Here is a 15,495-nt window from a genome sequence, read left to right as displayed (position 1 = left end):
ACAAATAGAGAAATGAAGCATTTCATCCTTCCCTTTATCTCATATGGCTAAATTCATTTGCGCTCATTGTACTTTGATTTGACATAGTTTGCAATTGGGTCGAATCCATTCACCGAACCCATTGAACTTTATAAGTTCCCTATAACATATTCAAAACATGGGTGACCACAATTGAAATATAACAAGAACAGAGGAAGTGTCTATGAAATTAATTTTAAGTATTTAATCACTGTTCATGCAATTATCACACGTCAAGGAGTACCCCCACCTTGTAGAGAATGTCATATTTTGAGTATTTAACCTAGTAGCCTCATGTTCCATAGAGGGGTCAAGACTAATATCCTTGTATATCACAATTTAGCAACCTTTCCTCTAGAAAAGCCAATAATCTAATTTTTAGCTCTCCATCTCTTCTTGAAAATAATTATCCAAAAAGTCCTAGATGTACTGTACTTTTGTCAATTTAGTCCTAAATCTTTTAATTTTTTCAATTGAATTCTAAATATTTTCAGGGAAAATTTTGAATAAGAGCCCCAAGTGCCTTCATTTTTTCAAATAAAGGCTCGAAGTGGATCTTGTTTCAAAGAAGGGCCCGAAGTGCTCTCTTTATTTCGAAGGAGGGCCCAAACGAAGGGCACTTTCGTCCTTTACTCTTTTTTGCAATTTTTTCATTTTTCCTTTTCGTTTTTCGTTTTCCTTTTCTTTTTCCTCTCCCCCCCACGCTCCCTCCTCCCCTCCCCCTAGCCATTGTCGATCTCGGGCAGGCCACCCTCGCCGACATCTAGCGAGCGACCCTCACCCAAACTAGCGTCGGGCAACCCTTGCCCTCGCTTGGGCGAGGAAACCATGGCCGAGCGAGGCCATTAAGAAGATGATGACTAGTGCATCTCAAATCTTGCAAGTTCAAGACTTTCCTAGGGAGAAGTTTTCCTTGTTGAACTTGCTTGAACTGACCTTGGACTACATACTGGAGAGGCTCTCATCGGCTGGGCTGTTTAGTATGGCTGAGGTTTGTAGCTCAATGAGGAAAAAGTGCAGGAGTGACCATATGTGGAAAAACACATGAAGCAAAAATGGAATAGACACCGCCCAGGGGTTGCTCTTGCCTGGCCAAGGCTTCCCTTGGCCGGGAGAGGGCGAGGGTCGCCTAACGCCGGCTCGGGCGAGGGTTGCCCACCGGACACTTGCGAGGTCGGCCGTCGCTTGAGGTGGGCAATGGCTGGGGGAGGTGAGGAGAAGGGAGGGGAGAGGAAAAAGAAAAAGAAAAGAAAGAAAACGAAAAAATTTGCAAAAAGAGTAAAGGACGAAATTGCCCTTCGACTAAAATATTCTTTAAAATAAAGAGGGCACTTTAGGCATATTTTTGAAACAAAGTCTACTTTGAGCATTTATTTGAGAAAATGAAGGCACTTGAAATACTTATTTGAGAAAATAAAAGCACTTAGAGCTCTTATTTGAAATTTTCTCATATTTTCACCTTTGCTAATTGAGTCCATCCGACTAATTTTAATCGAAAATTGCTGACATGAATGATGGTCTTCCGGCATGTTGTTGCTCAATTTTTTCCAAGCGTCAAATCGATATTAGAAAGTTCAAGGGGAACCAAAAGAGAAAATTAAGAAAAGTATATCACCATCTCGTGGCATTCGTTTGTTGACAATAGGGGTGCTGGGCCATGTGCTGTCCATTTCTCAGCAATAGACTAGAAATAACGAATTGAAGAAACTAAGGTGAGTAGATGCTAATCTCTTTCTATAATTCCCTCTGTTCGCTTCTCATTCGGGTCAATGAAGGGTTTTCTGAATTCAGTCAAAGAAAGGAGCTGGCGACCCAACTTTTTCAGCAGTATTTGCCCAAAGAATGGTCATGGAATCCCCACAAAGCCCTTCTGCGCCTCAAGAAAGTCGTCCTTCAAGAGGAAAAATGAGAGAGAGAGAGGGGCTTCGATGCTGACTAAATCCAAGACCAATACACTCGAGCGAAGAAGGGCAAAACTACTTTGTCCACAAGTCGGTGATGCCCAGAACACGCCTTCCGAGAACAATTATTAGGCAACGGTCTACTTCTTACACTGGTTTGACAGAACATTCGTCAGTGTCGGGTACTTGCTGCTCTTTCCATTTTAAGGAGAAAAGAGCGTATCGAGGCACACGTGCCGAGGTGTGGGGTAAAAGCATGTGAGTCAGATGTGGAGCGGCTAAAATATGCGATTCCCTAATTGGTAGTACTTCCAACTTGGGCTTCCTCTCAATAATCTCCATCGAATAAAAGTATTGCGTTTTTGGTGTCCATCTTGACAATCGATATTAGAGCTAATAATTGATTAGTGGTCCCTCCGATGTATACTAGTGTAACTAATAGGATATTTCAAGAAATAAATCTCATAGAATGTCGAGATTGTCGAGTCATGGTCCGGCTTACGGTGTAGCAATGCAGTAACTAGTCAAGAAGGATAACTAGATTAAGAAATGGGAGAGTTGATACAGTAGGCTCACAAATAGGGAGGAGATTTGTTGAAGTGTTTCTGTAAGGGTATTAGTCCAAATAAGTCCCGCATCATAGCATTGATATGGGAGAAAGTAATTTTGAATGAAGGCGTGTCTAACTCAATTTAATAATGTGGCGTGGTCTGAATTTAGTTTTCTCTTGGCAATCATCTCAAGATTGATGAGATATTGGACTTTGTTGTGTGACCCAAGTCCCAACGAAGTTCATCCTAAGCAGGTGTGCTAAATCAAATGCCACAATGGTAGATGCATTTTCTTGTTGACTGGAGGACAAGTGTCTCTAGAAGGTTGATAATATGTAACTCTTTGCCAAACATAAAAATGGGAAAAAGACCTTCTAAGCTGGAGGTAAATTTGTCAAATGAGTCGATCGGATCGGGTGTTGGGTTCTAAATGCTCTGACCCAAACATACCCATTTAATTCATTTGTGACCTATTTATTGCAATGTAAATCTAGTAACTCATACTTGATTCGATCCATATTTATAAATCACTTTCATATTTAATAAAATATAAGAAAACTAATAACCAAACTAATGTGTGAGGGCGGTGTGAGTGAGCGCAAGATCGAGTAGGGCGAGAAAGAATGAAGAGAGTCGGAGAGGTGAATTCGGTTTAATTAAGTTATAAACCCATTTATGATCCATTTACGCATTGTTTAGCACTCTTGTTTTGTTTGAACTCATTTATGAATCATTTATCGAATATAACTAATCAATATAACAACGCATCACATCATTTATGTGTTAAGAAATGGGTGCATGACTCATTTTGTTTAGCTTGAGGGTACCATCATTAAGTAGCAAGAATTAGACCTGACCACCACGAGCGTACCAAGTCTTTCTTGAGCCAATTGAATCAGGCAAGGCTATTTAGTTAGAAAGTCTAGCCTAATCCAACCAATTCACAAATATTGCTTTTTTATCATGCGCGACGTCGGACAACAAATTGGGCTCGACCTAAAGGCCATGTCCAGGCCTCAAGACTGGCATGATCGCCCCTAGCAAGAACAATCTTATACCGTTCGAAAATTTATTCTTAACCCGAATGACTTGTCTCTTGACAAGATCAATGAATTGGAGTTAGGTCTAGGATACATGCCAAAGAATTGCAACACTTTAAAAAGACCAAAAAAGAAAAAAAAAATAGGAAAAGAAACGTATGCTTGCTGAAGACCGCCAACGAACCATGACATTCCAACCGGTATAATTTTACTAGACAACCAGTGGGGTATGTTGCCACGAAGGGAGAAACTTTGCCAACCTCTAACTTTGGTCCAAAATCCAAGTTTTAATCACTCACCGCATATGCTACTCCCATCCATTAGAATCTAAATCGGATTAGCAGGGATGATTAGACCCGAGAACAGTGCCAAAAGTCTCCATCAGCTGCAATTTTCTGTCGGATGGTACCTAATCGAGAACCAAATGGGTGCCACCTCATTGTTTAATACGCGTGAGGACCATCTCCACAGAAAGGCAATCAAAGAGAATCAAGTGGGTCTCATTAGCCTCTCTTGTAGGTGAGTTGTCACTCGTCGCTCTCATGCCTCGGCAGATGATTGTTTCCGGGGAAAAGTACACTAGAAGTGTCATAACTTGTGTACGGCGTTCACTTGAGTGCCATAACTTTCAAAACGTTCACTTAAGTGCCATAACTTTCAAAAATCGTTCACTTGAGTGCTATAGTAACTTTTCCGGCGTACCACATCATCTTTCCGGCATCTACAAGAACTTTTTTGGCTGCCATGTCAGCTTTTCCGGCTGCCACGTTAACATGGCACTCAAGTAAACGATTTTTGAAAGTTATGGTACTTAAGTGAACGTTTTGAAAGTTATGGCATTTCTAGTGAATCCGAAGTGGTGGTCCGACTACGGATTTAAGTGAACACCGTACAAAAGTTATGGCACTTCTAGTGTACTTTTCCCATTGTTTCCGTCTTTTGAATCCGAAGTGGTGGTCTGGTTACGTATCAATGCTTAGTCCACGTCATTAAGGAATATTGACAGAAAAAATCTTATATCTATTGTACGACGGCCAATTCAATCGTGAATCTTCCGTCACGATCACTTCGATTCTAAACATTTTGACGGTTTTCTAAGTTTTGGCTGTAAATGGCTAACGTGGCGGTTCAATCATCACCGACATTGTAGTCGCACGGCCGATACTGACGTGGATAATTTTACATTTTTCTTCATTTTTTTTTCTTTCTCTCTCTATTTTTGTTATTTTCTTCTATAAAAAATTGAGGGGATATACGTGGCCGTTCGACCAGCCATAGGCGAGGCCATCGCAACACTTGCCCTAAACTCCACGGCTCTAGCAAGGGCGTGCAAGTCCTCGCCAGCCGTCGCCGAGGCCCCAATGACTCTTGCCGGCCCTTCCGGAAAGATGAACAATGAAAAATAAGAAGAAAAAAATAAAAAGGAATTAGAGAAAAGAATAAATAACATATATACGCATAAAATTTTAATAAAATTGCAAAAATTATTCATGTCAGCATGGTCGTCCCGTGTAGGATGCTCGACTTTCTCGTTAGCGATTTTCGATCAAAATTGGTCCGTAGGATTACATAAAAAAATTGTCAAAATATTTAAATCTAAATTGATCCAGTTAAAAAATTTCGGAATGAACTAGCCACCGTATAATAAGTTTATGATGTTTTAGACAATTATCTCCAGCTAATGATCTTACAAGTGAGTTGTCACTCAGTCAGTTTCATGACTAAGCCAATGATGTCTCCCTCTTTCGAATACATACTGGTGGTTGCGTATCAAGTTTAGCGTCCATGACGTTACTGCAAGAAAACTTCAGACACGTTTCTTTCACCAATTGCCAATTTCAATTGCTCATGAACTCTCTCGGCATATCTGACAAAAAAAAAAAAAAAAAACAGGAACTCTGTCGGCGTATCTAAATTTTGAGCCGAGCTCGCATAGATTTCGCCTCATGTTTCACTTCACCTCAAAAAATATTTTCATTGCTTACGAAAATGTGTATATATGAATTGCCATCAATAATAATAATAGTTTTCATTGACTAATTATTTCATGCGATACGAGCGATTATTTTTAAGAAAATATTTTTCAAACCATTTATTTTAGCCTTAGTCTTTAAGATCTCATGCTCTGCACAGAGGATTCAAGTAAAATGCGCGTTTTATCCTCTTCAATTTCAAACATCTAGAGGCAATGTCGTGGCATTACTAGTGATGATGGATTGAGATTTTCCTCCCTTTCGTCCAAGAATTTCAAAGCGTTTTGAAAGAAAAAGTTGAAGATGGGTTTGTTTTACCAGTCTCGTTCTTTCTTCTTCTTCTTTTTTTCCAAATCCAAACATCCGGGACAAATTGAAGCTCGCCATCCTACAAGTGGAGTCTTAGTTCACAGGAAAAAGTATCAAAAAAGTCTTAAATTTATTGCATTGGTACTAACTCAGTCATAAACCTTTTTACATTTATATCAATTGAGTCCTTCTGGCCAATTTTTACGAGAAATCGCTAACAAGAATATTGACCGTCCTACGTGGCATAGTTGGCACCGACGTGGACATTTTTAATAATATTTAAGTTTGTTTTCCTTTTTTATTTTTTGTTTTTCTCTTTTGGAATTTTTTTTTGTTGGCCGGCAAGGGCTTCCAGCCGATCCTCGACCCCGATCCGGACGAGGGGCCGCGCGATCCCTAGCTCTAATGGCCCGCAAGGGCGTCTCCAGCCCTCGCATGTGGCCGGCATCGGCTGGTGGCCCTTTCTGGCCAATAACAAAATGCTTGCTGGCCAATTAAAAAAGAAGAAGAAGTAAAGCCCAGAAAAGGGGGAAAAAAAAAAAGAAAGAGCAAAATGAAAAAAGATATTTAAAAATTCAAAATATTATTAAGATAATATTAAAATTTGTCAATATGCTTTGGCCGTGCCACGTAGGACGGATGGCGTCCACGTCAATAATTTTCATTCCAAATTGATTGAATAGACTCAATTGGTACCTGTAATAAAGTTTAGGACTGAATTGATCCACCGAAATATTTAGGACTGAATAGATACTAATGCAATAGGTCTAATATTTTTTTTGTACCTTTCCCGTTCCATACGTCCTAGAGAATGAGTCAAGCAAATAAAGTTTGACCCCCTTGTTGAAATTTCACTTACATTTTCTAAGTCTATTTTTTTTTTTTTTAGTTGAAACATTTTCTATGTTGAGTCGTCAAACTTCTCTCTTACATCAGAACAAGTCGGTGTTAGAACTAATAGTTTATTAATGGCGGCCTATTTAGCCCTTACTTGAATTTTCTCTCGACATCTCTCTAAGTTGAGGCGTCGGATTTCTCTTGTGCATGCAAATAAGTGGGTACTAGAATTGATAGTTAATTGATGGGTACCTCCTAATATGTATTGGCATTTGGCGAATATCTCAAGAAAGGAATATCGTTATCTTAATTAGTACACGATTCATTGACTTAAGTTTTGAATTAAGATAGGCGCAATTTAACCTGTCGATGAGCTTTGATGGGGACTTTCTCTTTGTGATTTTTTCAAGTCGAGGCACCGAATTATTCTTTATGCGTCTCTGAAGGGCGAAATCTGTTCATTCGTGTACGGGCCGGCCTATCTCTCATCCTTCAACTACAATGATTGATGGATGGATTGATTGATTGCGGTTGTGGGTGGTGGCATATTCATCACTTTTAAACAAAAGAAATGCCGATGGACCCACGCGGTGAACGCTAATTCAATTCGCTGGTAGTTAGAATTCCACTGAATAATTGAAAATGTAGACTTCCTAAGAAACAGGGAGAAAAATCATATCTTGGCATGTTGTTTGATGGCCGCCTTTGGAAAGTTCAAACGCGCATGGCAACACTTTTATTTTGAAAAACAACTTCTAATCAAAAGTTGAATTTTCTATTTCTAAAAAGAAGTAATTTTTTTTTTGTACTTTTCCAAGTGGCTCTAAAACTACTTCTGGAGCAAAGAAAAAAAAAAGGCTTCAGAAGTAGAAAAATGAAGATGCATAACCAAACAAATTTCTACTTCAGAAATTGCGTTACCAAACAAATTTTTGGAGCAGAAATTCTACTTCAGAAGTGTTTTCATATGCACCATCTAGATTTGTATCAGTTCTATTTTCATGTTCCAAACTTAGGGCATATCTGCTAACAAACTTAGAGTGCGCATGCCTAGAAGTTGATTTTTCTACTTTTGAAGAGAAGAAATTTATTTTTTACTTTTTCAAATGGCTCTAAAATTACATCTAGAGCATTTTTGCTCTAGAAGTAAAAAAAATGAAATTGCTTAACCAAATAGATTTTTACTCCGAAAGTTGCATTACCAAATGAATTTTTGCTCTAGAAAAACTACCGGAGCGTAAATTCTAGTCCAAAAGTGTTGTCATGCGCACCCTTAGTCTCTCGAGTTTTAGGACTATTATTGTTGCGTAGGAGAAAGTATTTCACCAGAGATTTGTACCGTTCAATACGAAGAAGCAAGCCAATCGCTTTTTCAGTAAAGGCGGTCGTGTGCCACTGGCAAACAAGGTATCTCTAAAGTTTCGTGCGCTAAGACGTGATACAACCGTTGGATAAGATATTCTCGATTTAGTAGTCATGGCTTGGCTTATGTACGACCTAACCCTAAGAGCAAATGAGAAATGTTCTGAGAATTTTTGTTTTTAGAGCGCTTCTTCTTTTACATCATATTATGACGCAGACCGTCATGAAAGAGAGATGGATAAGCGATGTGAAATTAGATAGACAAGCGATGTCGATGAAGAATGGGAGCCGCTAAGCCCTTCCGTCGATCGTCTCGTGAGCTGCTAGCCATATATGCGACGATAACGACGTCGCGTGCGGCAGCCAACGAATATTCTCATAATTCGGAATCGAACAGCTACGAGAACATGGGGCTGCCCTTGGATTTGCTCCAAAATTGAAAACAACTCAAAACGCGGTTCCGACTGGTGGTTGGAGAGCTCAGTCTGCTTAGTTTCTAGTGGCATCAAGGTCACCGAAAAAGACACAGAAAATTCAGAGCGGAATTGTCGTGTAACAACAGATCATAATGTTGTATCACATGAAATGTTGGGATCAAGCTCTAAATTAACCCCTTTATCCAAGCCCATCCATGATTGTAAAAGTTAACTAAATCATCTACATTTAAAGTGATTGGGCACGGGCAGGTCGGACCTTAGAAGGAAACATCTTATCTAAGCCTGTCCAAATTCGCTTCGGACAGGGCGGCCCCGTAAACCCTAGGCTCGTGTTTTTTTCAATCTTCACATTTTGCTAATGTGCATGAGTGCTATATAAGTCGTCAAGTTTAGACTCTTGGTAAGTCGAGGTGATTTTTGCATTTTCGAGTCGAGGCTTGACAAGCACAACTATAATTTGGTCTACGATTTACAAGTGAGATGAGATCAAACCATGTAAATCAAAATGTGCGTGTTTATTTGTTTGCACGTTGGGCTTATGCCTTTTGTACCGTGTGGGACTTTGAACAATAGTAGGTATCAGTCATGGCCCATTGGCTTTTTCGACGTTTTGAACCTCGTGCGGTTGAGTTTAGTGGGTTGTTTGGCTCAATCTTAGGGATCATAATCTGAGTTTTGAATTAGGAATTCCATCTCTGTATAACCATTCACTCGGTAGATTGACCAGCCAGTTGGATGATGAATATAAAACTCAATACCAGAAAAGAAGATGAAGAACAAGTCCTGTAGTTATGTTCAACGCCCGTGTCTACACATCAGCATTAGAACTTGTCAGGTCTTGTTTTTTCAGTTGCTCATTGCGGGTAGTCTGCTGCGTCGGCAAGGTGTCCATTGGTGTTCGGAAAAATCGTCCCGGACCGGCAAGTTTGACCTTGTGCTACTATTTTGGCTTGTGGTACGTTCTCTCTGGTCTGCGCCCGCCGGTTTTTTTGAAAACACCAGTTTTTGATAGTTACCTCTCACCAGTGCCTGGTGAGCAAATTGGCGTCATTCTTTTCGGTTTCGACCCGACCGATGTTGGACTATGACCTGGGAAATTCTGTCTCCTTTAGCACAATCGATTTCTAGAACTAGTATATTTCTTAACTCCCAAGGTGCACTTCTTTCCGTTCGCCGTGATTCCAAAGATTTGATAACTCAGGGCTGTAACTTCTTCGCCAAGCAAATTTTGAGTTTTATGGCGGGATTGATTTTCTTGGTAATGGTTCTTGCATCGCATGGTTTGGGCGCTCATTGATGACAATTTCCATGGAGCAAACCAATCAGAGCGCATGGTTTGGACAAGGTAAATGTCCGCGCTCTATTTTCCGGTGGTTTTGCTTCTGCGGCGGCCATCGTAGAGGATGTCTCGGGGGAAACAATTACCGCGGAAAGCTCGGTCAACGAAAGCCGCTCCTTCCAGGGCAGAAGCTCTTGCAGGAGAAAACATAGTCAAGGCGGGCTCTCACACGAGTTGCTAGCCTGTTTCTATTTTTGCGGCAAACGCAACTATATATCTAAATATTTCGTTAACAAGAAATGTCTTCATTACCGACAACAAATAAGGTCTACATATTTCCATTGACTGTGAAAATATCGTCTATTCATTCATTTCTATAAGCGATCATATTTATAAAAGTGTTTTTCAAACTGTTCATTTTCCACGAAGCAAACGAAGCCTTAAGAAGTCCTTCTGCCTCATCAATTTCATCTCCGACAGGTTTCCTTCGGAAACAAGTGTGGCCTTGCAATCACGGGATGGCAAATTCTTCGCATGAGTTATTCCGGCTAACGGCGGGTTGGGGCGAAATCTCGAAAGAGATGCGACAATATGAATTGGACATAAGAACTGTAGGCAACTGAGAGTTCTTTTTGGTTTAGCTGTTTGATTAAGCTTTACATGTAGTTGCAGCAGCGACAAACCACCTTCCCAGTTCCCATCCACAAAGGTCGTATAAAGTTTGCATCCGTCCGGATTGTTATGGCTCATTTCATAGCGTACTAGGCGAAAACTTGTTGAATGTGCTAGACAGATTGATTTCTGGGTACTCTATTGTACAGCGCACAACAAGATCGAACGACATAAAAGAACGATGACAAACAGAAAACAGCACACCAACACGTCAATTAGCAGCAGCAGGAGAAGGAGGATTGGGGAGAGGAAGAGCCGGTGGCATTCGGGGGGCCGGTCGTCGCGGCGGGGGGCAGGGGGGCCGCGGTCGGGGCCGAAAAGGCGGGGGAGTTTTCACAATATGCCGAGTCTTGAAGGAAGCCCTGGAGCGTCGGATCCTCCTCAAATCCGACTCGTGCGAATTCTTTTGGGTCGAAGGCATATCGATAGCTCGGAATGGGGTGACTTTGCTGGACGAGACTGGTTTGCCCGATCTTGATTCTGGCCCTTTCTGTTGGGGGCAGCGACCATATTTATGCCCGAGGCCTTGACGATGGATGGATGGACGTTTCACTTCTTCATTACACAAAGTATACCTCCCTTCTTCATTACACAAAGCATATGGCACAAAGTATACTTCGCTTCTTCATTACACAAAGCATATTACACAAAGTATACTTCGCTTCTTCATTACACAAAGCATAATTCGATGCGTTCGTCGTTCCCTTTGACCTCCAATCGCGAGGACGCGGTCGTCGAACCTAGAATTTTTAAATTGCTGAACGTTCCTTCATGCTTTCCCTTCAACCCCGGATACCCGGGTATCCTTGAGCATCAAGAAACCCGATTTATTTGACCCGTTCGTACCCTCCGGATCACGCGTGGAATCAACTGATGGCGCACTGCTTCGTCCCACCAAACGGTCGGGTCAACTATTGAATCCGTGGACTGCCGGTGCCGGCCGACCAAACGATCCACCAAACGGTTGAATTCAGTCGCAATTGCGGCAGATGCTGCGGGGGCCATTCGGTTCGTAAACAGTATCCCGTTTGCAGGATACCGACTGGCTGGACGGAAACCAGATGAATCAATACAGCAACTGCAGCATGGTCGCGGCGGAGCTGGACTGGCCTCGTTACATGGAGCAGCGGTTCAGGGAAAGGCCGAGGCTTTTGAGACAGACGGCGAGCAACGGGTTGTGCTGCATCTTCAGGGTCCCGAGAAGCGTGTTCGTGAGCAACCCCAAGGCGTACGAACCCCAGATCGTGTCCATCGGCCCGTACCATCGGGGGAAGGAGCAGGTGGAGATGCTGGAGCAGCACAAACCCCGATTGTTCGCCGCCCTGCTTGATCGAACCCGTGGGCACGGCGCACCGGTGGAAGCTTATTTCCGAACCATGGCATCAGTGGAGACAAAAATAAGGGAGTGCTACTCGGAGGATCTGGATTGCGGAAGCTGGAGTTTGATCGAAATGATGGTTCTCGACGCGTGTTTCGTGGTCGAGATGTTCCGGGTCACAGCATCCCTAGTTCCTGCAGATCCCGCCGATCCCTTGTTCTCCATGCCCTGGGTTTACTCCTTCCTTACGCTGGATCTCCTCTTGATAGAGAACCAGATCCCCTTCTTCGTCCTCGAGACCGTCTTTGAATTGTCCATGGCTCCCACAGAAGCCCACTACTCCCTCAATAAGCTTGCCTTGGAGTTCTTCAACTATTCGCTCCCTAGGCCGCAGCATGAACTGGAGCGGCACTATCACGTCCCTAACGTCACTCACTTGCTCGACTTGTTCCGGCTCAGTCTGGTTGGCCATCTAGAGCTGGAGGATCCTGGAGATGTCAACGAGGAGTTCCTGCAGTTGATCCCCTCGGCCAAGCAGCTACTCCTCGCGGGGATCAAATTGAAGCCGAGAAAGAGCGACCGCTTCATCGATGTCCGGTTCGAGCGGGGAGTGCTTCAAATCCCTCCTCTCACTCTAGATGCTTTCACCAGATCCCTCTTTCTCAACTGCATTGCCTACGAGCAGTGTTCCTGCTACTGCTCTAAGCACATCACCACTTACGCTGTCCTCATGAGCTGCGTCATCTCCACGGCAGCCGACGCGGCGCTGCTGTCCGAGCACAACATCATCACTAACTTCTCGGGCTCCGACGAGTACGTGGCGAGGTACTTCAATAACCTCACTCGCGGCGTCAGCTTCGACATCAGCATCAGCTATTTGGCCGGGTTGTTCAGGGAAGTGACCCGATATCACCAAAACAAATGGCACGTTCAGTGGTCGGGAATCAAGCGCGAGTACTTCGGTAGCCCCTGGTCCTTCATTTCAGCTGTGGCGGCTTTCATCCTCTTAGCCCTTACTGTCGTGCAGGCCTTCTACGCTGTTTACGCTTATTACCGCCCCTCAAAGTAACAAGATCTAAGCAACTCAGTTATTCAAGGATCTGGCGTACTTTTTGGAGTAATCTTATGAAACCGGCGAGAATTCGACAATCCATTTCACTTCTTAGGGTCCGTTAGCTTGAAGAAAAACTGTTTTGAAAAATTGTTTTCCAACTTTCCGGTAACTTTCCGGTGTTTGGACAACGGAAACATAGGAATTTTGGTTCATTTGCTCATGAATTAAACGATCTGATGAACAATTCTTTTGTCTATCTAGTATCTACCACAGTTACAAATGGCTAATAGCCAACAAGGGGCACTTCAATTGATCTTTGAAATAAGCATGTTGGAAACCTCAAAAGACTTTTCGGGTCTCAAGGAGACTCTTCGTAACCCAAGTTCATCTTGATACTTAGAATCTAGGGAGTTGTTACCTAAGAAATAATGTCTATTTATTGTTGTTAGTCTTTCAAGATAGCATTGAATGTTATGAATCTAGACGTGTCTATTCGTGTGTCTAGAGTAGACGTAGAGTCATATCTTAAGCTTATAAATAGATGTGTTTTGTAATCATTTTCAATATGAGTGAATAAACTTTATTTCCAAATTTCATTCTTCAAACCTTTCGGTATCATAGTGCTGCGCCTCCGAGATCCAACATTTGGTATCAGAGCCGGTTTGGCGAGTTTAGCCGGTTTGGCTAAGTTTTATGAAATTTACTCTCGAGTGAGATGGCTTACGTGAGTGGTGCCGGGATGGTCCAACCTCAAATCCCAAGGTTCGATGGGAAGAATTTTGAGCATTGGAAGATCCATAGGTGCTATTCGGGTTTCGGGAGCCGACCGAGATTATAGAAGAAGGATTTGTGGAGCCGAAGCGCCAAGCAGATTTGACAATGGAGGAGCAGAGGACGCAAAAAGAAAATCGTAAGAAAGATCGTAAGGCTCTCTTTTACATCTTTCAAGCAATAGATTCGTCAATTTTTGAAAAAGTGGCGAATTCAAAGACGGCAAAAGAAGCTTGGGACACTCTCACCAACATATACAAAGGCGTTGAGAAGGTCCAGAAGGTTCGGCTTCGGACTCTTCATCGACAATTCGAGCTCCTTCAGATGGAAAAGTCGGAGTCCATTTCCGACTATTTCTCACGGACTTTGGCTCTTGTCAATCAAATGAAGGCCAATGGTGAGACTATTGTTGATCAACAGATCGTTGAAAAGATACTTCGAACTCTAACTTTGCGGTTCGAATATATTGTGACTTCCATCGAAGAGTCACGTGATCTCTCCATCCTATCCGTCGATGAGTTGGTGGGCTCTCTACAAATGCACGAGCAGCGACTCAAGGAGAAATCCAAGACGGTGGAGGAAGCTTTGCAAAGCCGCTTGGTGTTGCCCGGTGAAAAGAAGAATCTTTCTAATCAAAAGAAAGATCCAAAGCGGCACGAGAAGTATGCCGAACAACGAAAAGATAAGTCCCATATTCAGTATTTTAATTGTAAAAAATATGGGCACTATAAATCCGAATGTCGAAGGAGGAAGACTAGCGGTCAAAAGTTTCATGCAAACGTAGCAAGATCTGTCGATAGACATGTCGATGGTGATGGTGAGCAAGATAATGCTCTTTTATTCACGTGTAATTCTGCGGTGGAGAACCAGAAGAATGTTTGGTACTTAGATACCGGATGCGGTAATTACATGTGTGGCGAGAAGGAATTGTTCTTGAAATTCGATGACACCTTTCGTTCGGAGGTGAGGTTCGGAAATAATACCAAAGTTCCTATCATGGGAAAGGGGACAATTAAAATCAAGGCAAAAGACGGGTCGGTTCAAAGCATTTCCAACGTCCATTATGTTCCCGGTCTTCGAGAAAATCTCCTAAGCATGGGACAGTTGTCCGAGCGAGGCTATCACATAACCATTAAGGATGAACTTTGTACGATTCATGATGGCAAAGGAGGGCTGATTGCAAAGGTAAAAATGGCTCGAAATCGACTTTTTCCTTTGTATATTAATTATGCTACGTCATGCTTTAGTGCCTCGGTGCAAGATTCGACATGGCTTTGGCACAAGCGGTTCGAACATGTGAATTTCGACAACTTAAAGCTGTTGTCTCAAAAGAAGATGGTACATGGACTACCTGAAATTTCTTCTCCGAAGGAGATATGTGAACCATGTGTTATTGGGAAGAAGTGCAGAGAAAGCTTCCCTTCGGGAAAATCATGGAGAGCTTCAAGGTCGTTAGAGCTAGTGCACTCCGACCTCCGTGGACCGCTCGGTGAGTCGTCGAATCGGGGGTACAGGTATTTTATTACCTTTATCGATGACTTTAGTCGAAAAACATGGGTTTATTTCTTGAAGCAAAAATCAGATGCCATCAATGCTTTTAAGGAGTTCAAAGCCTATGTAGAAAAACAAAGTGGGCACAAAATTCGAATTCTTCGAACCGATCGTGGCACAGAATACTTGGTTGGAGATGGTTTCTTCAAGCGGTGCGGCATTAAGCATCAATTAACAGCACGGTATACTCCTCAACATAACGGAGTAGCGAAAAGAAAAAACCGCACTATTGTCGATATGGTACGTACCATGCTTCATTCCAAAAATTTGCCTAAACATTTCAGGGCGGAGGCGGTTGCCTGTGCTATTTACTTGTTGAATCGATGTCCTACGAAAGGTCTTGAGTTCAAGACTCCGGCGGAGGTGTGGAGTGGTCGAATCCCTTCGGTTCAGCATCTTCGCGTGTTTGGGTGTATTGCTTA

The 15,495-nt window shown here is 42.5% G+C and overlaps 1 protein-coding gene across 1 annotated transcript; it reads left to right on the top strand.

Moving 5' to 3' along the window:
* The first annotated feature begins 11,486 nt into the window (after positions 1 to 11,486).
* Positions 11,487 to 12,766, top strand: LOC115735480 (UPF0481 protein At3g47200-like). Its single transcript, XM_030666736.2, has one exon. The coding sequence runs from the start codon at positions 11,498 to 11,500 to the stop codon at positions 12,764 to 12,766; it is 1,269 nt and encodes a 422-aa protein (XP_030522596.1). The 5' UTR covers positions 11,487 to 11,497.
* The last annotated feature ends 2,729 nt before the right edge of the window (positions 12,767 to 15,495 follow it).

This window comes from Rhodamnia argentea, chromosome 8 (genome assembly GCF_020921035.1).
Source record: "Rhodamnia argentea isolate NSW1041297 chromosome 8, ASM2092103v1, whole genome shotgun sequence".
In the NCBI taxonomy this organism is placed as follows: Eukaryota; Viridiplantae; Streptophyta; class Magnoliopsida; order Myrtales; family Myrtaceae; genus Rhodamnia; species Rhodamnia argentea.
This window is presented reverse-complemented; position numbering and strand designations above follow the sequence as displayed.